This window comes from Apus apus, chromosome 6, assembly GCF_020740795.1.
Source record: "Apus apus isolate bApuApu2 chromosome 6, bApuApu2.pri.cur, whole genome shotgun sequence".
Lineage (NCBI taxonomy): Eukaryota > Metazoa > Chordata > Aves > Apodiformes > Apodidae > Apus > Apus apus.
Genome location: NC_067287.1, coordinates 22435720 through 22460725, shown reverse-complemented (window position 1 = coordinate 22460725; position 25006 = coordinate 22435720). Strand labels below are relative to the sequence as shown.

Sequence of the window (25006 nt, the reverse complement as noted above, 5' to 3'; positions counted from 1 at the left end):
CAGGAAGGCCCGCCCGCCGACCCGGAAGGCCCGGCCGAGGCAGCCGCTGGGGCCCCGGTCGGTGCGGGGAGCGGGTGGCTGCCTCCCCGCCGCCGCCATGGGGAAGTCGTTCGCCAACTTCATGTGCAAGAAGGATTTTCACCCCGCCTCCAAGTCCAACATCAAAAAGGTGAGGGGCTGCGGCCCTTGCGGGGCTGGGCGCTGCGGGCCCGGCCGGTGTCCCGGGGCCGGTGTCCCGGGGCCGGTGTCCCGGGGCCGGTGTCCCGGGGCCGGTGTCCCGGGGCCGGTGTCCCGGGGCCGGTGTCCCGGGGCCGGTGTCCCGGGCGGCCTGAGGGGCATGTCCGGTGCCCGTGCTGGGCGCGGGGCCGGGGCGAGGGAGAAGGAAGAGACAGTCAAGAAAGTTAGAAAATTCCTGAAGCTTCCCGTTTGCTTCCTCACAGCCGCGTTTATCTGTCGCCTCTTCCTGGCTCCAGCTTTTCAGCACCTGGTTCTCCGGGTAAATAGTGTCTGTCTGGTGCTGTACAGCGTCCGGGAACACTCCCCCCGTCCCGGTGTGCCCACGTTTTCCCGATATTTCACACCTGCCTTGACTTGGCGCCAGGTTTCTCTTCCCCAGACCGTGCCATTCCCGAGAGAACCTGGGATCTGAGGTCTGGTGAGACTTCGCTGAGGAAGTGTCGTTACAGGGAAGACAGTGGCACACCGGGGTGCTTCCTGAGCCTTCCTTTCCATTTGCATTGTTAAACTTCTTCTTTCCATTTCTACTATGAAACGTTGGAGTTACAGCTTATCAAAATTACAGCTTGATTGAAGGTCATTTATTGAAATGCTGGATGAAAATAATAAGATGTATGTGATTAGAGCAGGAAGTTTCACCTGTTAAGGATTTTTAATAGATTAAGCCAGCTAACTATTTATACACAGATCTATTTCGTGGTAGTTTTTCTATTTGTTTAAAGTAGAAACTTTTTTTTAACTAGGTATGGATGGCAGAACAGAAGATATCATATGATAAGAAGAAACAAGAAGAATTAATGCAACAGTATCTGAAAGAACAGGAATCCTATGATAACAGGTGAGAACTGGTGTAAGTTCACACACTTATTCCTACTGTGTCTTGCTTTCCTGGTAGTGAAGAAAATACCATTGTGAGTTACTTGAAATTCTGTCTCCCATTGATTGTAGTAGTAGGAGAGGACAGTGATTTTATAAATTGGTGTCTGATTAAGCAGAAGTCACAAGAACTTCTTTCAAGTGGCACCTGTGTGTCTTGAATTCATTTCAAAACATGTTATGTTGCAGAGAGCACAAGTAATCTTGTTCAACAATATATTTGGGTCACACAGGAATCTGCCTCATAACTCTTGGATGGGGAGTTACGTTTCTGTTGTTGGTTGAAGTGTGTGATTTTTGGTACACGGTGGAGCACATGAAAGTACTGGCTAGTCTCCTGTGTGGTTTAATACCAACTTTTGTTATTCAAATTAACAAATGAGAAGTTGCCAGTTGTTATAGCAATTTCCTGCTACAGTTGTTGTTTTTTTTTATCTAAGTAACACCGCTCTGGCTGTTTTGCGTGTAACACCCCAAACTCTGTCTCTTTTTATTTAGGTTGCTTATGGGAGATGAGCGTGTGAAGAATGGTCTTAATTTTATGTACGAGGCCCCACCTGGGGCAAAGAAAGGTACTGCAGTTCCCTGGTTCTGAGCAGACAGTGCTGCAGAGCTAGAAACCCTCTGAAGAAATAATCACAACACTTTTGTTTTTTTAAATAACTTGTTCATAGTGAGGTAACACTAAAGGTGTGATTTTTAGTTCTTCCTGTGGGAATATGCAGACATATATAGTATGTGATAATTTTGGTCCCACAATACTTTAATTTATTTCAGAATGGGAGTGGTTGGAGTTTTCTAAGCAACAATGCCATGTAAAGGGAAAAGCAGATAAAATCTCTTTCCTGGCAGCAGCAGAAATGGTTGCAGCAGCTTCACAAGCTGAAGTTACTAAGTACCTGGTGAATGCTCATGTCGGTCACTTAACTTTAGCAAAATCTGAATGTAAGTGTAGAACTAAGAAAATGTATTCCCTTTAAAAGAAAGCACGTTCCCTTTAAAGTGCCTCTTTTCCATTTGCACAAAAACCCTTGGAAATGCTTGGATGGGCTCATTCTTGTAGGGCAAATTTTGCAATCACTTCAAGAGCTCTAAAATTAATTCCTTAAGCCTAGAGCAAATGCAATTTTAAAGTAGTGGGTTTTGCTTAAATTATTTTTTTATATTTTAAAATTAAGTGTTGTTGCTACTTTTGCAAAAAAAAAAAAAAAGGTTTTTGTGTTTATAAATCATATCAATGTAGTTTTAAAAGATTATCCTGGTTTCACAGGATTTGTAACTGCATACTAGAGGCTGATTATTCATAAGTGTGCTCTATTTAAGTAAAGTTACTTTCTGAGTGTTTGTACTATTGTATTAGTATAAACCATCAAATGTTTTGTCTCCAGCTTAGACACCAACTGGATTTTACATGTCAAATTAATGTATAATTTCTTTTCTTTCCATGATTTCTGAAAATTCAGAGGAAACTAAAGAGGTATTTCATTATATCATTTCTTTATGTTTTCATTTACTTACTTAAAATGTATTATAAAAAATGTCAAGCTTACCATGTTTTCTGTTTCATAGCAAGAAGGAGAGACTGAATACAAATTTGAATGGCAAAAAGTCGCCCCTCGAGAAAAGTAAGATGTCTGGATTTTATCCAAAATTTTTTTTTCTTCTTACTTACCTTTGATATCCTTCTCTTTCTCTTATTTTCTTTTTTTTTCTTTTTCTCTTCCTCTTTCCTGTTTTATTTTTGAGCAGGTCAGTTGTGTAATCCTGTCATGTCTTGTTAGTTGATTATAAAACCTGTAAGCCTAGAACGAATTCCTTCATCGGTTTAGTTTTTGTTTGAATTGTACTTCCTTATTTGAAAACACATTAAAACTAATGTTTACTGGAAGTTTATCTCTGAAATGGATGCATACTTTACAATAAAAGGTATTTTTGTATATTATGTGTTTTTAAAAAAATAATGAATTGAGTATTTGTTTTCTTTTGTGTTTGTGTAACAGATATGCTAAGGATGATATGAATATCAGAGATCAGCCGTTTGGTATCCAGGCAAGTTACATAAATATCACTCTCTGGATGTCTTGGGTATATTTCAAATATTATCTCACTGCAGAACGTTCACACGAACTCTCTTAATTTTATCATCTGTTTCTCAGTGAGTTTAAAAGCTTCTCTTATGCCTAATAACATAGACATTTCTGTAAATGTTAAGCTGCATTGGTAACTAAAAATTATGTATTTTTAAAATTATTTTTCATTTTAGGTGCGAAATGTGAGATGTATTAAATGCCACAAGTGGGGTCATGTCAACACGGATCGAGAATGTCCCTTATTTGGCCTTTCTGGAATTAACGCGAGTTCAGTCCCCAGTGATGGTTCAGGTAGGCAGGGGATGCCCTTCAAGAAGTTGCTGGTTAGAAATTTTGGGGGAGCTCATCATGTTTAATTTCCAAAGGTTTAAGTTTATCATATTTCAAAGAGGTACTGAAATATGGAAAAGCTTATTTATTCCACATGTAGGAGCCATAATTTCAAGTTAATTATTTTAAATGTTAGGGTTCTAATTTGTTTATTAGTAACACATTTTAAAAGATTCCATAATGACTGTTGATTTGATTCTATCTGTGACAAAAATTCAGAAGCTGCAATGAGATTGTTTAAATCTGAATGGTGATATTTGTATCACACACAAAAAAACCAACATGTAATGGATTGTCAAAGACTCTCCCAGTTCAGATTCAGGTACACTGCTTGGAAAAGCTGGAATGTATCAGTATATCTTTGTTAATCACTTGGAGAAAAGGAGAGATTTGGTTTTTTTAATATATGTAATTGTGCTTCTAGAAGTGGACAAGCAATTGGAACCTAGATTTGCAAATGCCTGGTTTCCTTTCAGCTGGCTCGTTACTTCCTGAATTACAATTTTTTTCCTCTATTAGCTTTCCTGCTACTCGAAGTCACACAACATTTAGTGTTAGATGAGATTTAAAGAAGTGAATATAAACATTCAAACTGAATAATATTTTTTTTTTGCCTACAATGCTTCATTTTCTGTAAGTTGGCCCAAGTTTGTAGCACTTAAGATTCCTAAGATTGCAGCAGGTTAAGGAAACCCCGGATAACACGGGTGAGTCTTCAGACTTGCTGTACTGCACTTCAAGATCAGGTGCCATGCTGTGTGTTCAGTTTTGCTGGGATACCATTACTATTGCACACTTGATAACATCTGGGTTTCCTTTGTCTTTTCTCAGGTTATCTATTTGGTGTAGTAGCTCTTAGTTTTATTACATATTTAGCTTACCAACAATCTTGCTTTTCAGAATTAGATCACTTAGATACATTGTTTCTTTGAGATGAGGCCTGGAAGACTTAAGGTAAAGGAAATATTGCCTCTTACACTCCTCTGCTTTTAGGCACTGTCTGACGATTATACCATTGTATTATGCATCCTGTAGTTGACTTTCTCAGCCTATATATTCAGTAGGTTATAACATTACATAATTGTCTTGCCTCGTTCTTACCTGAGAAGAAATTGTGCTTGGAGTGTTTGGTGATGGTAGAATTATATTGTGCAGATCTTGCATGTCAGATACACTTTTGTGGAGAAGAACTCACTTCCCCCCCCCCCCCATTCAAAAGATGTGGGAAAACTGTAGTGTTTGTCTGGGAAAGAGGAAGGTGTTTGTACATGCTTGTACAAACGTGAAAAATTGACTCCTCATTATTTATAACAATGTAATGTGAATGCTTTGTTGTGTCAATATAAGACTGCTTGTTTCAAACCTGACTGAACTGCCTCAGTGTAGGCATCATTGGACTCCTGTGGGTGTTTGCTAGTCAGAGAGATGTTCTTCAGCTTGCTTTCCAAACCATCTTTGTAAGCCTTGAAGGGAAGGAATTAGCACATATGGTGAATTTTGCATGAAGGGGAAAGTGCTGTAAAATTACCTAGATGTTCTCAGACTCTGCCAGTGCCTTCTCATCTTCAACTCTGGAACTTAGAAAACAGTGTGTTGTGCTGACCATTGACTTTTTTATAGGCTGAGGAAGGATTTCAGGGAGTAGGGGTGGGTGACAGATCAGTGTATATATAGAATGTAAGACATTGTTCTTGGACTTTAATAGTCAGCTGTAATGATACTGCTACTTCCTTTTTCTTTTGGGGAAACAATATGTAAAAACATTGTAAGTAAAGTTTAAAACATTTTTAAGTTCTTCATTTAATAGCAGATACAAGGCTTATAGGAAGTGGTAAAGTCATTAATTAGATCATCAGATAAAAGGTTGTCTGCTTTTTCCAAAGTCAGGAATACAGTCCTTTCCTCAGCTTTTCTAAAACTTCATCTGAAGCTAAATTGACAACTTCCAAAAATTCCATCTATGTAAATGAAGCACTGCAGTTAAGTTCTTGAATTCACTGTTTCTTTTCAGACTTATAATTCAGCCACATGGCCTGTTAAAGCTTACATCACACACTTAAAAAAAAAAACAACCTGCTTTGTTTTAACTAAACCTTAACACCTATCCTGTGTTGTTTGGGATGAGAGTAGGTAGTTACTTTTGCATTGCTGGGAGTTCTACCCAGTTGGTACAGTGCTACAGGCCTGCAGTTAGTTCTGTAAAATGAACCTACACCGAGTAAAACAGTGGTTTTTACATTTCCTAACAAGGCACTGCAGCAAAGACAAATTCCGTCATGTTCTGATCAGCATCCCCAACAATATAATCTTGTCCTGACTGTTTATTGCTCTTTGTTTCATCTCAGTACTTCTACTTAATGGTTTGTTATTAGCCCTCATGCTGAATCAGTATCCACCTCTAAGAACCTTCTGTTCCTCCATACAACACATCTCCTCAAGCTCTGCTTGTTCCTGCTTGTCTTTATCAGTAATTGTATGCAGTCCTAAGCTGCTTTTATGTCTCTAGACTAAATTCATAATTATTTTCTGATTATTTTATAGTACTGTAACAAATGTCTGTTGCCACACTGTTCTTATTTAGATTGGCTAGAATTGCAGGAAATACTGCTTTGTAAGGGACAGAGAATTTTAATTATATTTTTATGAAGCCTTTTGTTTAATGAACTGATGATTAGTTTTAAAACAAGAAGGAAAAAAAGCACTTGAATTGCTTCACACCACGTCCCCCCCCTTACCCCACACAAGTGTCTTCTTATGCTTAGAAAACTGGTAAAAAGCATGTAAATAGTCCAGTGTTTTCCTTTATTGTGATTGTCAGCAGCAAAAGGTACAAAACCACTTGGCTTATAAGGTCTAAACTCCAAAGAACAATTTTCAGAAGCTGTCTGTTTGGGTCTACAATGCAGAAGAAAATACATGCCTCTGAAGAGACCAATGAATAGAGATTTCAAGGATAGGGAGTGATTGCTTTGAATATACAGCAAGCCTGGAATGTGCATTTAATTTATGTGTTTTTAGTAACTGAGTGTGTAAAAATATGTTTGCAGCCAGCTGTCAAGAAGTGAGAAGTTGGGGTTGGACTAGATGATCTTTCGAAGTCCCTTCCAACCCCTAGGATTCTATGATTCTATGAGGAATAAAGGTGAAACCTGAAGAAAATTTTAATACAGTACTCAATATACCAGGACTAAAATGAGTTTATGGGGTTAATTGTACTAGAAGGACCAAATTTAGCCCAGGTAGGCAGCTCAGCCCCACACAGTGCTCGCTCACTCCACCAGAGCAGGATGGGGGAGAGAGTTGGAAGGGTGAAAGTGAGAAAACTTGTGGGTTGAAATAAAGAGTTTAAAAATTAAAGCAAAAGCCGCATACACAAGCAAAGCAAAACCAAGGAATTAACTTGCTTCTTCCCCTCTGCAGGCAGGTGTTCAGCCATCTCCAGGAAAACAGGGCTCCATTATGCATAATGGTCACTTGGGAAGACAAACACCATAACTCCAAATGTCCCACCTTCCTCCTCCTTTCACTGGCTTTTATTGCTGAGCACAATGCATGGAATATCCCCTTGGTCAGCTGGGGTCAGCTGTCCCAGCTGTGTCCCCTCCCAACTCCTTGCACACCCCCAGCTTATTTGCTGGTGGGGTGAGGAGCAGCAAAGGCTGGGATGCTGTACAAGCACTGCTCAACAAGAACTAAAACATTTCTGCATTGTCAACACTGTTCTGGTCACAAACCCAGAACATAGCCCCATACATGCTACTGTTGAAGAAAAGTCACTCTACCCCAGCCAAAACCAGTAGAGACAGTGGTAGCCCCAGTGTTGCTGGCAAATGTTTGTGAACATATAAAGGATTGACATCTAGTTCAAGGGACATTCTCATCTTTCTTGTTGATCAGAAGTAACACAGATAATGGGGGTAAAAAAGTTTTTATTAGGATAATGACATTATTGAATTAAGAGCAGCCTTTTCCCATCCTTCCCTTTCTTTAAAAACTGGGCCTTCAAATGCCTTAGTTGAATAGTAACTTAAATTTAGTAAAAGCCCAGGGGATAAGATGTTTTGTGGTTTTATAAGTCACACATTGGTCGTAGACTCCTTTTTTGAATGAAAAGAAGATTAAGTAACACCAGATCTAAATTCAAGAGAATTTGATACGAGTGCAGTTTGTGTTTTGTTCTCATTTTTTCCTGCTTCAGAAAGAGAGAAAAATAAAGTCTTACTTCGACTCAGACTGTTTTTTCAGCCTCAGAGGAAATGTTTGAGTTCAGGGAATGAAAATGAAACTCCTGTGTTTGATTTAGTAGCTTTATCTAAGGTTCCTGCTCTGTTTCTCTGTGAGGAAAGAGTTAGTGATTGCCTATGTACATTTTTTTTTCACATCATAAAATAACCACCAGTATAGGCTTTTTCTTTCCCATAAATTCTATAAGCTGTGATTCTCTTATTTCAGCAGAAAGATACTGCATCATACTCTTCCTCTTTGCCCATAAATTAATGGGCAACTGTTGTTTTGGAATTGGTGTTGAATATTTTGTGTGCAAAGACCAGTCATAGATTTCAGTTTACTCCAGTGGAACTGCTGCAGGGCAAGAAGCATGTCTTGCTCTGTGAGAAAAGGCTGCTGTCTTTCAAGATCTGACATACACTGTAGCACTCCAGCAAACAAAAATAAGTACAATTGGCACCTTAACTTAGGTGTGATGGCTTGGTTATTGCGCTTCTGGGACCATTTTACTAATCTAGCTGATAATGCATAGAAAAAAAAAATCATAATCTTACCATTAAAAAAGCTCCTATAATATCTCACCAGTGAATAGAGATTATTTTTGCAATAAGGCAATTTCAGTGGATGTGGTTATCATGGGATAATCACACCCCTGGGGTATAGCCTTGTCTGTAATCTCCCAGGAGTGTAATTATTTCATGATAACTGCACCCCCTGGTGTTGCATTATTTCCATTATGAAATTCTTAGTTTTAGATATAAAGTAACTTACTTTGACCACTGTAGACTGTGAAGTAGTGATAGACTGTTCCAGCTGTGAGGCTTACAGAGACCAACTTATAAGATTTACTTCTCCTTTACAAAGCTAAATTAGGCAATCAAAATGCTTCTTTGGGCTAAACTGATTTACAGGGGTTTTTACTGATAAAATACTAATTTTCCAAGTTTAGGCAAAATGAAAATATCTTGTGGTTTGGACTTTATGTGTCACTGGGTACATATGCATGGCTAAACATGTAACATTTACCAGCAAAAAAACCCAGGTCACTGGCGTCTAAAAGTTTTACTGTTTTTTATCATTAACCAGCAGCATAATTTAATTTTTGTGTTTTCCAGTGCTTTTTTTGCCTAAGAAGTGTTTGATTTTACTAGAATAGATTAGTGGGTTTTCTGTGCAAAATGATTTTTAAGTAATACTGCTATTTCGTTTCAAAATTGCCTGCAGCTTTCTTGGTCAGCTAAATATAGGACAAACTAAATACCTCTTTTTTCTTGTTGTTTAGGGTTTTTTTTTCCTTTTTTTTTTCTTTTTTTTTTTTTTTTTCTGCAAGCACTCCATCTTGTTAAGCAAGGACTGGGGAGGGGGGTGCTAAAAAGCTATGCAAGCCTAAATGCTTAAAACTTTTATTGTAATTTTTTAGAACAAAAATCTGCTAGGAATCTATTACTATCTTATGAAAAAAAGGTATTACTATATTGAGAAATAAGGCTGGTTTCTCAAATGGGGACGTAATTTTAGGAATAGTGTAGTTGGAAGACTTCGGATGCTGTGATTAAAAACTGTTCTTGTGCTTCTGGCCTATGAAGCCTAAGGCTGGAGAGTGCTGGGCACCCTGCTCTGCTGTGGACTGCTTTGGTTGTTTGACAGCTGACTGGCTCCCTGTTGATTTGTCCAGTGAAATTACTTAGAAGAAAGAGGGTACTGTGAAGTGATTGGCATGTTGTAGAAAATTCAGGCAAATAATGGTTAAAATGTGACGAAGCAACATGTGTACGTGTGTGTAGCCTTATGATCTACGCAGATAAAGAAACCCCAGGTATGTCTGTGCAATGCAGCCTTCTGAAGACTCATTATCGGCTCCTAGAGTTTGTGCCCTCTCCTTTTATTGCCCGAGTGCCCTCACACTCATTGTGGTTGTGGTTTCCTCAGTCTGTCACTCAGTGTGTTCAACTCATCTTTAGCTTTTGGGTGAAATTCCTTTCCATAGTCACCGTTGAAATTATCAGTCACATGGAGGCAGTAAAAAAGGGAATCAATGTCTAGGTTATGTGTGCATCTCTGCATTTTTTTCAATAACAAATATGGTACCATTGTGTTTCCCAACAGATAAACATCAGCATTGTATCAGAAATGCAGGAGTTGATTTAAGTGCTGTTTTGAGTCTATAATAACAAGAAAAAGTGATTTGAACACATTCACTGTGAATATTTGTATAAATGGTCATCTCTAGAAACGTACAGTGTATGAAACCTTTGTATCTGTAGCTGAGACCTTTGATTATGAACATTAGGAACCTTATCTAAATCTTCACATAGTTTAAGAACTGTCACGTTTTAGAGCAATCCTCCATTTATGTTTCAGAAGCTTCTGTGTTTGGTGTGAATGCATAAAATACACATTTCTATTAGAAGTCTCGTAGTTGGCATTTAAGCGATAGATTCCTATAGCAGCTTGATAATGTTAAATGGTTTTTACTACTAAAAAAAAAATAATAAAAGAAACTCAGGATTCTCTGAAATACTCTGTGACAAAAGCATGGCAAATTATACTGAAATTCTGTGTTGAAGTGTTAAATTCAGTTAAACTGCAGGCCCTCTGAAGAAGAGCTAATTAAAAGCCAGAGTTTTTTTATTCATTGATTTCTCTCAATGCCAACTGCAGCAGTTGCTTTGAAGTGTAAATATGGTCTGCATGCAGTCATCTATGAAATAGATGAAAAAGTTATTAGTAAAAAATGATCAATTCTGAATTAGTGGAGGCAGCATAAATTTGCTACATTCTTCATGACCAGGATCATGATCACATAATTTGGATAATAGCTCTTTGTCCTTTAGATAAATGTCTACTCTTATCTCTGTCACAACCGCAATAAAAGTTCACAGGCGATAGTGTGATTAGGCTCACTCTGTAATTTTTTCCATTTTTGTTCAATTCCCTTTTAAGCCATATGAAATAAAAATCACATGAAACTCTGGAGAGCACAAAAAGAGTATATGGATGTATTGACTAAACAGTCTATGCTAATTTTAAAGGTAGTTTCTCTTTTAAAGTAAAACCTAAAAAGCCTTCTATCGTGTTCTGCTTTTGCTGCTCCCCAGACAAGGCAGCACTCTGAATTCAGAGTATATTCATCCTTCATGTGATTGTGTGCTAAGCTGAAACCCAAGAGCAGAATGGTTTTCTAAAACCTAGGTACTGTGAAAGAGCTGTTTGTATACTCCCTGGAGAATTCATTTGTTTATTTTTCAGCAGCACAGTGTGGTTTTAGTGTCACCGTTACAAAAGTCAGATTTAAATTTTGAAGAGTTGTGGTCTCAGGTTTTCCAGGGTGCACATGAGAAAGAACGAAGACAATATGCTTTAGGCCTACTTTGTTAGCAAAAGTTATGTAGTGATAATAGATAAGCTTTGAAAATATCTCATCCTTGATTCATAAATTAACTTTTAAACATGCTAGAGTGGAGTATCCAAAGAGTGGTGTATACTGACAAATTGGCAGCATATATCCCAGTGTGCTTTGTTTACATTTATGTTCATGGAAATGTATCTGTCTATTACCAAGGCAGGAGAAGTCTCATGGTATGATAATGGTGATATTTTCAGATTAAAATTATCACATCTGTTAACTAAAAGATGTCCCCCACCAGAACACATTCTCAGGAAAGGGAAGCTCTAGAAAAGCCCTATTCTAGATACTCTGTTTTGATGATACACAAGATAAGCATTAATTAAAATAAAGGTAAAAAAGTTGTAGTTAAAATTACACCGTGAAGAATCTGCTGCCTTTTCCAGTAACTTTTATATTGAGTAGTCTATTTCACTTTGCAACAATACATAACTGCAGCCACTACCTAAGTACAACTGGTTGCTGTAATTGCCCCTGCCACAGGTAGGAACAGTGGTTACACTGTTACTGCTACTTCTCTTTGCTTTCCCTGTGTATTCCACAATAAGAAAATCCATTGAAAACTTAATTGATTGCAAAGAATAATTCAGTTTGCTCATTTGTGCTGTTGACAGCAGTGAAAGCTTTGCTCAATAAATCGAGCTGATACTGTCAAGACTAAGTATCATGAGGAGATAGAATAATCAGAAATAGCAGTTTTATTTCTGGCTATCATAACATTATGGCCTGTCCTTACTGGAACTGACACTGTTGCAGCTGGTGTGTTTTTTCTAAGAGGAGTCCTGTGCTCATGCCTCTTAGAGGAAACATCTGGCACACACTCTGAAGTTGTAGCAGAGTGTATGTAACCTCCAGAGAAGTGCAAGATGGGACTGAAACTTAATTGCATCAATAGGTTTCTCTTGTTTCTGGGCTGAGAGGGAGGGGTAGTGATGTGGGATGGGAGAGCTTACTCTAAGATAGGCATTTAAGTAATTGAATCCAGAATAATTCCCCCCCCCCCTCCCCCCCCCACAGTTGTCGAATACAGCAGAATTGATTATGTTAAATTGATCTCAGTTAAGTGATCAGAAATTGGAGCTAAAGCAAAGTGACAATATGCTCTAGAAATCCCAGTATGATGTCCTTCTGCAATCCAGTATAATTGATGCTCTTACAGGCTTCAGAAAAATTCTATTTACAGCTCTTCTGTTTATTTAATTGTACAAATATTATAAAGCTGCACCAATAGCTTTCAAGTGATGGTTGCACTCAGGTTGTACTTTGTGAAGACTAAAATCCTTCTTTTCACACTTCATTGAATGGTTTGAGTTTCCAGATTCTGTGATCTATGTGGATTTTTTTCCTTAAATAGTATCTTAAACAGAAGACATTAATGCACCAGAAACTTCTGTGGGAAGAAGCAAGAAGAGACTGTAGTCTACTTGCTTGACAACACTATTTTTTGAGAATTATAAAGAGCATGAAAAAATATTGTAAAAATCCTTTAGTGGGTCTTTATGGAGCCTCTTTTATGCAAACCCTTAGCATAATTTTAAGTACCTGTAGCTGTAGAAAGCTTAACAAGTTGCCAGTTTTCTTAATACATAAAAATAAGTATTATATCAGCATGCAATTAATTCATTATATGATAAAAAGCTTTTCCAAGACTATGAATTCATTCTAAAGGAGATAAGTGTTTTAGTTTAAAACAAGAGTCACCTGGAAAAGTTTTAAATGTTTTTTTTCTTTTTCTTTCCTTATAAAAATGTAAATTCCAGAAAATAAGCTTGACAGTTATATTCAAAAATAGCAAGGTACTGTATTTGACTTGTTTCAGAAAGAATCAGAAACAGATGATGAAACATTGTAACTTTGAACTTATTTTTAGTTTGATGATGGATGAATGCTGAGAGATTAGTTAGAAATTGTAGCAACCAGCTATTTTTACAGGATTCCTTTATCTCATGTTCTGATAACTCATGGCATTATGTCATCTCTAGATGTTTTCACCTGCTTGAGATGATGCAGGAAGCTTCTTCACAGGCTGCCTCACAAGTCCATATGGAAGGCACATATGAGGACATCAGTTTTCATACTAGACCAAGTATTTTTCTGTGCCTGATGTAGGAGTAATCTTTTGCAAGTTGATGGGTGTTCTTCCAAGAATACTGGGCTAATGTCAGTTAGAATCACAGAATCATTTAGATTGGAAAAGTCCTTTAAGATCATCAAGTCCAATCTTGAGCCCTACTCTACCATGTTCACCCCTAAACCATATCCCCACAACCACATCCAGGGATGGTGACTCAACCAACCCCCTGAGGAGCCTGTTCCAGTGCCTGACAACCCTTTCAGAGAAAAAAAATGTCAGGGTGCATTCTACCTCCTCATCAAGGTAATTGATAAAATGTTAAATGGAAGTGGTCCCAGCACTGAGCCCTGAGGAACCCCACTTGTGACTGGCCACCAGTTCCCAAGATTTTAGCCAACTGAGGTCCTCTCTCAGCTCAATCTTAGTCTGTTTTAGAGTTTATTACTCAGTGGAGCTTAACCAGATGAAGATACATGGCTATCGGGTGTACTTAGCACTGTTTTGTCTGACAGTCTTGGAGGGTGATGACATATAAGTATAGTCATAAGCCAAAAGCAGGCTGAAAAGATTGACATTTTTGGCTTAGCAGGCAAACCAAGTTTGATCACGTTGGGCACAATTATGCCTCCAAAAAGCAGGACTCCACAATTGATTCACTCCAAAGGACAGGGTCCTGTACTAGCCAGTATACTGGTGGCTCCAAGCTTGAAGTTTTCAATCCTAAATAAGGAAGCCAAAGACATGTCTAAGAAGTTGAGTTTTTCAAACCTCTGTTAAGTGAGGTTAAAAGCTTGGAGTTTCTTTTATGGTTTTGTCTTCCTTTTTTGTATTAGCTAGGAGAAATGCCTACTTAATTTTATAGTGTGGAAATGGGAATGCAATTGTTTGCTCATGCATTTAGGCTTCTACATCTTTTAAGACTGTGTGAAGACGCAGCCCAGGAAGTGTGTTACAACCTTCAATGCTGTCACATAAAATAGCTTTGCCCAGGAATCCTGGGACACCTCAAGCTGTCACTAACATTTCAAAGAAAATCAGATCTGTTTACCAAAATCATTTAAGTATATATCAAAAAGCAGTCTGTTGAGGCATGGATGGGAAAAGAAAGTCACCAAGCATTTGATTCCTTTGATTCTGATCAAAGGAGTTAAATTATGCAAATAAAAATTTTCTTTTGTGCTGTTTCAGAAAGTAGATAGTAATAGAAGTTTCTATAAGCTGTGCAGCCATTGTAAGTGACATCATCTTAACTGAGCTTCTTGACCTGGACTTGTAAGCAGATAGAAAACAGTCTCTAGATTTCCCAGATCAGATATTTTTTCTCCCTACTGTGGCTTAGCCTTGCTCCCTGAACAGAGCTAGCAGTGCAGTCTTGCTGTCGCTGGGCAGCAGAACTTCTGAGAAGTTCAGTGTCATCAGCTGTTCAGAAGAAAAGCGTGAGCAGGCTTGCCTGTGTCATCCTCAAAAATTTTAATGTTTTTTAAGCTGCAGAGATCACACACTGCAACGAGTCCTCTGTAATCAACCATAGTAGACACCATGCTTGTGTTGTGCCAGCTGCGGTCTGCACACAGAGGCTTGTGCTATTGTACTGTGTTTTGACTCTACTTTTAATTATGGGGTTGGTTTATTTTCTGAATCTCAGTTTCTTAGTGTTTTCTAACAGTAAAAATGGTGTACATGATAAAGCTTTGTGGAGGTTCTTGTATCTCTTCAAAAGCTAGGCTGACCTGAATTACAATTTCCCTCAGAATTAGAGAGAGACCAAAAGAGGAATAACTTACTCCATGAACCACTTTAGTCTCAAGGTTCTGTAGGTGCATTTGATGTAACTTGTACACATCCACAAAACAAGAGAAGCAGTGATTTGTTAACTGTCCTTGTCATGGTTGTACCATGCTGTGACTGAAAAATTGTAGATGGAGCGATGAATGTCTCCTTGATGTCACTAATGGTAATTAATAAGCAAGGAAACAGAACTCCTATAAATTTATTTTTAGCCTAGCTTGCTTTGCTTTTAAGCTGACCTGTGCTTTTATGTTTTAAACCTAGTTTTGATTTTACCTCTAAAAAAACCATGGAAGCTAACTCAGAAGTTTGTGTGGTTTTGTGTTGCATCCCAGCTTGAACAGCCACTCAGACAGGTCTCTTGTTCACTTCTGGTCTGTGTCTGTTGATGGTTGGACTTGGTGACCTCAGAGGTCCTTTCCAACCATGGTGGTTCTGTGATCTGTGTGTTACAGCATATCTGATATCCATTGGGCACAAATGCACAAAAGCCAGTAGTATTGTCCATTTGTTACAAGCTTTTTATGTAAAAGAGGATATGATTTTCCTTGTCTCTTTCCAGTGTCATGCACAAAGAATGCCTGAAAGGTTTGTTTCTAGGAAATAATTTTGAACTGTGCTTTTGAAGGCCAATACACCTTCATGCCTTTCTGGTCTCTGCTCTGCCCAGAGTCCTCATGTGGAACCAAAAAATTAGAGCTTCTCTCTTAGTTCTTCTGCAAATTTCTTGCATACATTTGGACAAGTTGTGTTCCTCTATCCAATATGCTAATGGGAATCAGGTACCAATACACATCAAAATGTGCACAATGCTGAGACACTGAAGGGGAAATAGCCAGTAAGAGGTTACTTTGTTAGGCAGTGGTTCTTACTGCCTTTGAATAAGGGGGGTTCCAGGCTTCAGTGGAGTCACATGTTATGGGTTTCTTTGGTGTGGTGAAATCTTTTTTATTAGTTTGCCTCCATTCAGCTTTCTCACACACGGTATTTGACTTAATTTTATGGCTGTTTTTTGTAGTCTTTTCAAATCAAGACATGATACCAAATCCTTTTGTTAGGTTTTTGTCTAATGTGGTTGCTGTTCCAGACAGAGTAGATTTGGGCAAGCAGAGCAAGGTTTTAAATTTGAACTAAGCTAAAATGTAGACACTGGTGCCCATATACCTTCTTGAAATATCAGTGAGCTTACATTTACACTGTAACACATAAAAAGAAGAAACACTTTAAGAAAATATATGGGGAGAAAGGAATAAACCCCTACTTAATAAAAATGTAAACTCAGGGAAAGACTAAAAGGTATCATTATATAATTATTTTGCCTGTAAATTTGTTAAAATAAAGTCAGTGATGCAAGGACTCCTTAAATAATTTTCAAAATTTTATCTTCTTCCTTCCTGTTTTACAAGTAGGCTTGTTTCTGTAATCAGTGTATTATATAGGAAGACTAAGAAGTTGAAGTTGACATTTTTTTCAGAAAGTGCTATTTTACTTTCCATGTATTTTCCATAGTAAAAAACTCCCTTTCCAGATTTTTCTGTGTTAAAAATTTATGAGTTCTGTCCATCTCCACAACAAAGAAACTTAAAATCACAAAATCAGTATGTTTCATAAGACTAGTCAATCTTATAATTTAGAGTTAGTTTACCAAATTGATAGTAATCATGTGCTCCTTGCTCTATTGTACATTCCTTCTAATTTAGATTTACCTCATTCAGTAGTGCTAACTCATTCACAGTAGGATTAGTGAATGAACTGGTAAGGGAGTTTACTGAAAGTGACCTAATAGAAGAGTGTATGTTTAGGATGAAGGAAATGTACATAACCAGAGAAGTACACCAGGTTTTGTTGATCACAGGTATTCAATTAAAGCAAAAGCATGAGCTACAGGGTTTATAAATTATGCAGTCACGTCTGAATGATTCAAAATACATCCTGTATTTTACTGCTTCTTAGGTATTTGCAAAGAAAGATAACGTGTGCCTAATCCCAAACACCTACTCTAATGCAACATATATAGTGTACTCTTTAAGCTGATAATACAGAAATCTCTGAGGAGATAACACCCTAGAGACATGGCATATTTGGGTGTCCCTAGAATAACTAAGGACGTAGAAGATTTTTTCATGTATTTATTTTCCATATGTATACTGAGTTTCTAATGATTGTTACTTTTTACTTTTAAAGTTTAAAAAACTGTGTCTTTATGAAAAATGGCTTATTAGTGCCCTATTAGAAGTGCATTTTCCCATTGTTTTAAGGGAAAAGTGATACCTAAAAGTCTCACTTAATAGGCTATCTTTAGGTTTCCTGTGCTTTTTTTACTATAATAAAAATATATTACTGGTTATGTTGTTTTCAACATGACAAAGTTACATAAGAGAATCTCCTTGTACTTAAAGAAAAATGCAATTATTTTCTATTCTGAATCTCCAGACTGCTGTTTTAGAAAATCATATCTGATTATTTGCTCAGCAGAAGATTATTGAGTTGATTTAGCTGTGATTTTACCTAACAAAGCTTCAACCGAATTCCTACTGTGGAGTCCAAAAAAAGATAGAGAGATATAAATGATACATTCAAACTGTGATTTTTGTGAACAGGGCCATCAATGCACCCCTCGGAGCTAATAGCGGAGATGAGAAACAGTGGGTTTGCACTGAAACAAAATGTACTGGGGAGAAACTTGACCGCAAATGATCCATCACAGGTAATGATCTTTTTACCAGTAAGCTGAAAATGTCTATAAATCTAAATGTGATTGCTTGTGAATTGCTACTTAATGTTTTCAAATATGCATATCCGTAGGAAAGCTGAATAGCTATACCAATAGAAAAATGTCCAAAAACTGTCTGTTTTCCAGTGTTGTTACAGTAAGAATGGTGAATCATAAATTACTTCTTTTAAAACCACATATAATAAATTAAATCCCTTCTCTAGGTGAGTAGAAATTGAATTTTTCATAAAGGGGATGGTTAGTTCTGTTGCAGTGCTAGCCTTTAGATGAAGTTGGAGGAAGTATGCACAAGTAAGTACTGCCAGGAATGCTACATCTGAAGATTTTTTTACCTGATTGACTACATTATTTCTGGGAGTGAAAATGTTTAATTGTCCTTACTTAGACTGCAAAAGATACATTTCTAACTGAGGTGCTTTAATAAAAATGTAAAGTGAAAAATTAATGTACACTTCTTGAAAGAGTCACCATAATATAAATGTTGTTTGTACACCAGGATGGTGATTTAAACCACTAGTAAAGAGGGAATGAAAGCTCTCAGCTGGTCTTGAAATCTTGAGGAAATAAACAGTTCATTCTGTCTCCACAGACGGATGTACCTTTGCATTTAAAAAATCTATATCAGCCAGAAAAATTTAGCATATGGACACTGTTACATGAATCACATCGATACCAGTATGTTTGGTTTATGTTAGGTATAGTGGGTTTGGTTTTTTTTTGGAAGAGCTTATTAATCTTTATTTCTTCTTTCCCCTCCTGCGTGTGGCTAAAATTAAAAGCATCACAGTGGAGAACTGTAGTGTATCAGATGCACACGATTTGAAGACTTCTGGGTCTTCAAAGTAGCAATGCTTTGCTGATTGTGTTACTGTATGTAGATTATATGATTACAGTATTTGTCAGTGCTAGAACACTTTATGAACATTGAAAGACTAATAACACAACAGTGAGGTAGATGTGTTAATACCCATTTTCCTAATGACTAAACCGAGACAGAAGAGTAATTTGCTTAAATTACCCTGGGTTGGAGCAGGACTAGCATCTTAACTATTCATCCAAGCAGGATAACAATGGAGTGACTTATCCTGGGGAATCATGTGGGCTCCAAAATTGTCTCATTTTTATTAACTATTTCAGAAATATTTCTTTGCCTAGCAGTAATCTTTTTTCATATGTTACTAATAACTCCTATTGTATAACCCCCACATTATAACACCTACTCAGCTTTGAGCCAGAATGTGAGTGGGGGTGGTTGCTTTGTAGCAAGTTTGCTGCTCTTTCCAGAGAGTCTTTAGCTGACTTAGTAATACAAATAGATTTGTGCCTGTGCAAAAATAAGGTACATAGAGGCATTGCTTTTAATGTAGAAATCTGAAGATTATATCTTTATGTATAAGAACTTAATGTCTTACCACATTTTCCTAGGAGTTTGTTGCAAGTGAAGGAGATGATGATCCAGAAGTTGAATTTTTAAAATCACTGTCAACTAAACAAAAACAGAAGCTTCTAAGGTAAGTGTGGTACCTAGTGGAGGAGACCTGTATCACCAGTAGTTCTGACTCCGTGATTGTCCCTTTAACTCTTCTATCCGATCGAAGAATTTAGCACTATGAGTACAGAAGAAAATCAGCTTAGTTTCACATGCACTTGACCACAAATGGCATTATGCAGCATCGTTTTTAATCCAGTTGTTTTGTTTTAATCTGGCTGTTCTAATCTAGCTGTGATGCCTTTGCACTGAGGGGGTGGGCATTTCCAATTTAACTGGGATACTAAAATAATAGTAATTTACTATGCTGCCAGTTGCTATTTTAAAATACTTTTTTGCACTCTGTTGTCGACAGTATCTTCTTCCAGGATTCAAAACTCTGTGCTCTTGTTTACTGGTTTACAACTTGGAAAAATTTGTTATCTTCTGTGTGGCTAAACTGAACCTGACCTTGCACCCCAGAGCAGAGGCTGGCCTAGCTCCACTCTTCCCTAGGTCAGGGTTTACAGCTTGCTGCTCCAGCAGAGGGAGCTCTCCCTGGCTTTGTAGCTCTAATAAAACGTTAATGAGGTTTTCATTCTTTGTTTCTGTCCTGCTGATTTAATATATCAGGTGACTTCTTCTTTTTTTTTTTTTTTCCTGTTAACGTGGAACATTATATTGAAATTACCTGAAAATATTTACAATTAAGAATATTAACTACTGCCTAGTAGATCCCATACAGGTATCACTAGTTAAAATGACCTTTTAGGTTAGATGTTCTGTATATGGGGAGTAGGAGGAGGGGAGAAAGGTGAATGGCTAAGCAGGTACATGAGTAGGTAGGTACATACAGTGTTTGCATATATGATTAATCATAGAATCATATAATGGTTTGGGTTGGAAGAGACCTTAAAGATCCTCTAATTCCAATCCCCCTGAATAGGCAGGGACACCTCTGACTACACCAGGTTGCTCAAAGTCATTCTCTGAAAACAGTTGGCATATTTTATGTTATTTTTAAGTAAGGAATGTATACTTAGTTTGGATAATTAAAACAGTATTTAGTTTGAACTTCTGCTGGCCTAACACAATACTTTATATTTTGAAATACTTTATATTTTGAAAGTTGAAGTTCAGTAAATATTTGAGTCCTTTAGGTTTTACTAGTCTGAAGGAATGTTTTTTTAATACACTGAAAGTAGCTTCACTATTCAGTCACCAATTTTTTGAGAAGCATAGAATAGAATCATTAAGGTTGGAAAAGACCTTCAAGATCATCAAGTCCAACCATCAGCCCTACACCCCATGGCCACTAAACCATCTCCTGAAGCACCAGGTGTACCTGTTTTTTTAACACCTCCAAGGGACAGTGCCTCCACCACCTCCCCGGGCAGCCTGTTCCAATGATAAACACAGAAGTAAAATGGCACAGCATAAACACAGAAAACAAAAGCTAGGTGAAAGCAGTCACATAGCAGTGGATGCATGTGCATGATGGGATATTGTACTTAAGGCTGGAAAATGTAAATTTCTGGTTTCCATCATTAATAGAAACTGAATGCTAATTGTGTTTTTTCATTTTCAAAATCTCTTCTAAAAATGCACAAGCAAAAGCAGGAATGATTTTCCAAAGTCCAGAGCAGGCTGACAAGGAACAAAAAACCAGCACTGCTGAATGTATTTATTCCTATTTACAAGACCAAAATTGACATATCTTAGTGATCTTTTTTAAAATTAAAGAATTAAAACAATTATATTCCTTCTGTTTTTGAGGGAGCAGCTGTGAGTTACAGAAGGATTCTTACTACGGTTAGCGCCAAGTTAGCAGTTTAAAAATAATACTTTGCTGAAAGAGGAGAGTAACTAAACGTTGTTATGAAAAATAGTGTATTTACTGTGTAGGTTATCAGAAGTAGTGAACTTTAAAAGACAGTAACTTTGTAATTTAGAATATCCTACCACATCTGATTGCACTACTCTTCTATTTTGAAAATAAAAGGAAGTTGGATCGTCTGGAGAAGAAAAAGAAAAAGAAAGACAAAAAGAAGAAAAAGCAGCAAAAGAAAAAAAGCAAAAGTAAACACAAGAAACATAAGATGAAATCCTCTTCCTCATCCTCCAGTGAGACTTCAGTGAGCAGCAGTGATAGCGAGACTGACAACAGAGATAAAGCAGCACAAAAGAAGATGTATTCTAAGAGAAGAAAAAAAGACAAGTTTTCAGAGTCTAGCAGCAGCAGCGATTCAGAAGGAAAGGCAAAGATGAGGAAGGAAAAACTTTATGAAGATCTCTCCAGTAGTCACGGTAACAAGGACAAAGACAGGGAGAAGTACAGACTTTCAAAGCAAGATGGTTCTGCAGAGAAAAACAAATGGAGCTCCTGTGAGGTGGAAAGAAAGTCTGAAAGCAGATACCACAGCACCAGCAAGAGAGAGACTGAAAGAAAGGAGAGGGCTAGGAGAAGCCAAAGCATGGATGAGGGGAGCAGGAGAAGCCCCTGCACAAGTCACAGCAGCTCCAGGCAAAGGCAAATAAGAAAAAGTCCAAGTCAAAGCCCTGGTGAAGAGCGGCACAGGAGAAATGAAACCAGAAGCCCCAGCACAGACATGCACAGAGAGAGGAAAAAATGTAGAGAGAGCTACGGGGACAAGTGCACTAAGGTGGAACACAGGGAAAGGAGCAGACGCAGTAGAAGCAGAAGCAGAGACAGGAAGAAAACCAGATAGCATAGAGGACAGGTGCAAGCAAGAATCTCTCCACTTTTTGATGAATACCTTTAACAAGGGCTCAATTACATGTTGCTGTTCATTTTCCAGCCTCTGTAACTAGCATTTCCTTCATAAAGCCAACAGCATCATTTCTATGATGTTGGAGTATTTGTAAATTAGGTATAAATGTTACAGTATTTTTCTTACTATATAAATATACTTGTCGGTAAATACCTCTTGTATACATGCAGTAATTCATAGACCTGATTTTAGGGTTTTAAAATATTTCAAAGCAGTATGAGATATTCTTTATTTTGTCAATGGTGTTTTTGTTCAAATGCAACCATGAGGGGAAGCAGAGAATAACTTGGGAAGAGTCCTGAGATATGCTAAGAGCAAACATTTGAGATAGTTCTGGATAAAATCACTGCTTCAAATATCAAAACATTGTACTGTAGAGGGTGGGGTTTTTTTCCTACTGAAGCATTTTTCCTAAAGTTCCCTGTAAGAGATCAATTTCATGAGTTAAAACAACAGAGAGACATAGTTCACATAAGTGTGTAGCCAATGCTTTTTGACCTCCTGCAGTGTACAGCTTGGTCAGGGCTATCTAAACATCTTGAACCCCTGTTGCTATGTGTCAGTACAATGTCAAGTTATTGTTCAATAATCTCTCAAGACATGGAAAGAGTATTTACTGCCTCAACTGTTTCAGGTATTTCATTGTTTGTGTTAGAAAGTTAATGTAAATAGTCATCCCTTTGTTTTCATGAACAAACTTTTTGGGTTTTTTTAATTATTGTTGGTCATTGTGTCTGCACAGATGAGCTTCATAAATAATAAAATACCTTGTTCTTTAAAAACAGTAAGAATTGCCTTCTTCTCCAGAGTTCTGAATCACTAAAAAGGCACCAGGCACCACTTAACAAGGTTTTTAAGGCAAAGGAAATGCTTCTCTGCCATTTCAGAGTGGCAGATGGAAGTGCAGTACTTAGCAGACACATGAAAAAACGTCCCTGTACTCAGTATTCTGGCAAGCACCTTTCTTACCCACCTCACTCAGGGGACAAGTGGGATTTCATTGCCAGCTTGCTTCTACTTCCTAAAACAGTCACTGAAAAGTTTTTCAATGCCACACAGAGTATAATACATGGTAGAAGTCACCTGACTTATCTTTTAAGTGTATTGAATGAGTTTGAAAGGGTGTGTCTAAGGGACGTCAACACCTTTTAAAGGCGATTGCTTTAGGTTGCTCGTGATGTTCTTGCTGAAGTAGCTGGGAGTTACAGGGCATGCACAGTGCAGTAGAGTCAGTCCTGACATTGATGTGTGGGGGGGAGCTCTGAAAGAACAGGGGGAGATGGCCAAAACACGTATAGGAACAATCTAAACCAAATCTCTTGGGAAGAATGTATTACTCTCTCTGTAAGAGAGGACAGGCAGAGTAATCTGATAGAGGAAAAGGCATATTCAGGTAGAACATTCTCATGTTAAGTGCAGCATGACAGCTAAGAGGAATAACCAGTAAGTATTGGAAGGTGCATCCTAAGAAAGGTCTCTGCTTACAGATCTGATCGTTTTGTGTGGCACAGTAAGTTGGTCACCAGTATCTTGCCAACTGCAGTGCAACTGACTTCTGCCTGAAGAAGCAAGGACAGCTCAAGTTGTAGGCATTTTGGTGGGCTCTGCTTTTTAATTGTTGGCATGTAGTTAAGGTGTGTGCTATGTAAATAGGAGAAGACTGGTAAATGGCAGGGATTTGTTGTGATGACGGCAAAATTAAACCAGAAGAATAATGAACATTTTGGATGCATCTGTCTCCAAGACTACCTGTTGAAGAGCTTTGAAACAAAACACTCATCCTTGCGACACCTTTTCTGCTTTCAGTGCAGCCCAGACATCCTTGGCCAAGGCCAGTGCAGCTGTGGAGGAAGAGGATTACTGCTCTCGGTACTTTCCTCAGGCCGGTTTGTTCCACCCGACCGGTATGAGGAGGCCCTTAGCGTCGGGCCAGGCAGCTGTGGGAGGGGCGGGCCTCCCGCCGCCCTTGGGCCTGAGGGAATTGCGCCGGGAGCAGGCGGTGGGATGTAAAAGCCGGTTAGAAAGAGAAGGGTGAGGGTCGCTGGGACAATGTTCCTGCGGTATTCCCCGCGTAAGCTGCGGGACCCTGGCGAGAGCCCCCGCGGCTTTACCTGCAGGACGAGCCCCGGCCCCTCCCCCGGGCGGTGGGGCCGCCGCCCCGGGCCCTCAGCGCGGCTGCTCGGCACAGCTCGCCGGAGCCCTGCAGGAGGTGCTGTCGCTTCGCAGATGACGGTAAGAGCGTCTTTTTTATTTCTTAAAAGCCGCGGAGTAGAGTTAGCGCGTTGCCGTGCGTTGGGCTGGGCGGCTGGGGGTCCGCGGCGCCAGGGAGGTGGGTCCCGCAGCCCGGCCGGGCAGCCCGCGGCCGGTGCCGGCAGCCGGGGCTCCTCGGGCTGAGCGGGAGAGGCTGGAGCCGAGGGAGGCCCGGCAGGTCCCCAGGGGCTGTAGCGGCCGCTGCCCTGCGGGAGGCCGAGGCCCGGCGCCCCGCGGGGTGGCTGCGGGGCAGGGCGGGCTCCCCGGGCCGGCCGGGCTGCGCCGGGAGGTGGGCGCCGGGGACCCTCGGGCGAGGGGGCTCCCGGGACGGCCTCTAGCTCTGCCGCCCCGCGGAACAGGTCGTTTAAAATCAGTGCTGAACCGTAAATTGTTAGTGTTGAGAAAGTAAATAAACAGGTGACTTTCCAGAGGAGGTTCCTGCTTGGATCGTTACAATAAATATCCCTGAAGGAGCCTCTCTATTTATGTTGTCATTGATTAATTCTCGCTACCTCATTTGATTTCGATTTAGAACGATTTGATTCTAATTTAATTAGCATGTAATTTGGATGTACATAATTACTGTAATTATGACATTTCAGGTAAGGCAGCTTTAGGCTGAAAGGCAATTTCAAATTTTCTAGCAACCTACTTTGTACTCGGGGACGGACAAGGACTTCGCGCCCTGCCATCCAAGTAGCAATTAGCACATCTCAGGAAGAGGCGCTGCCGCG

At 38.9% G+C, this 25006-nt stretch overlaps 1 protein-coding gene across 2 annotated transcripts; it reads left to right on the top strand.

Annotated features, from left to right (window-relative positions):
* Window positions 1–22: 22 nt before the first annotated feature.
* CIR1 (corepressor interacting with RBPJ, CIR1) lies at window positions 23–22813 on the top strand. Of its 2 annotated transcripts, XM_051623597.1 has the most exons (10): window positions 23–169; window positions 981–1075; window positions 1612–1685; window positions 2577–2590; window positions 2683–2738; window positions 3114–3162; window positions 3377–3494; window positions 17629–17735; window positions 19188–19273; window positions 21233–22813. In XM_051623597.1, the coding sequence occupies exons 1-10, from the start codon at window positions 98–100 to the stop codon at window positions 21957–21959; spliced, it is 1398 nt and encodes a 465-aa protein (XP_051479557.1). In that variant the 5' UTR covers window positions 23–97; the 3' UTR covers window positions 21960–22813. The 2 variants fall into 2 exon arrangements, with proteins under 2 accessions (XP_051479557.1, XP_051479558.1); XM_051623598.1 differs by lacking the exons at window positions 23–169; window positions 2577–2590 and having other exon boundaries at window positions 985–1075.
* The last annotated feature ends 2193 nt before the right edge of the window (window positions 22814–25006 follow it).

Coding starts and splice junctions, on each gene's coding strand:
- CIR1 (XM_051623597.1), top strand. CDS start 98: ATGGGGAAGTCGTTCGCCAACTTCATGTGCAAGAAGGATTTTCACCCC. Junction 170..980: donor CCAAGTCCAACATCAAAAAG/GTGAGGGGCTGC, acceptor TTTTTTAACTAG/GTATGGATGGCAGAACAGAA. Junction 1,076..1,611: donor CAGGAATCCTATGATAACAG/GTGAGAACTGGT, acceptor CTTTTTATTTAG/GTTGCTTATGGGAGATGAGC.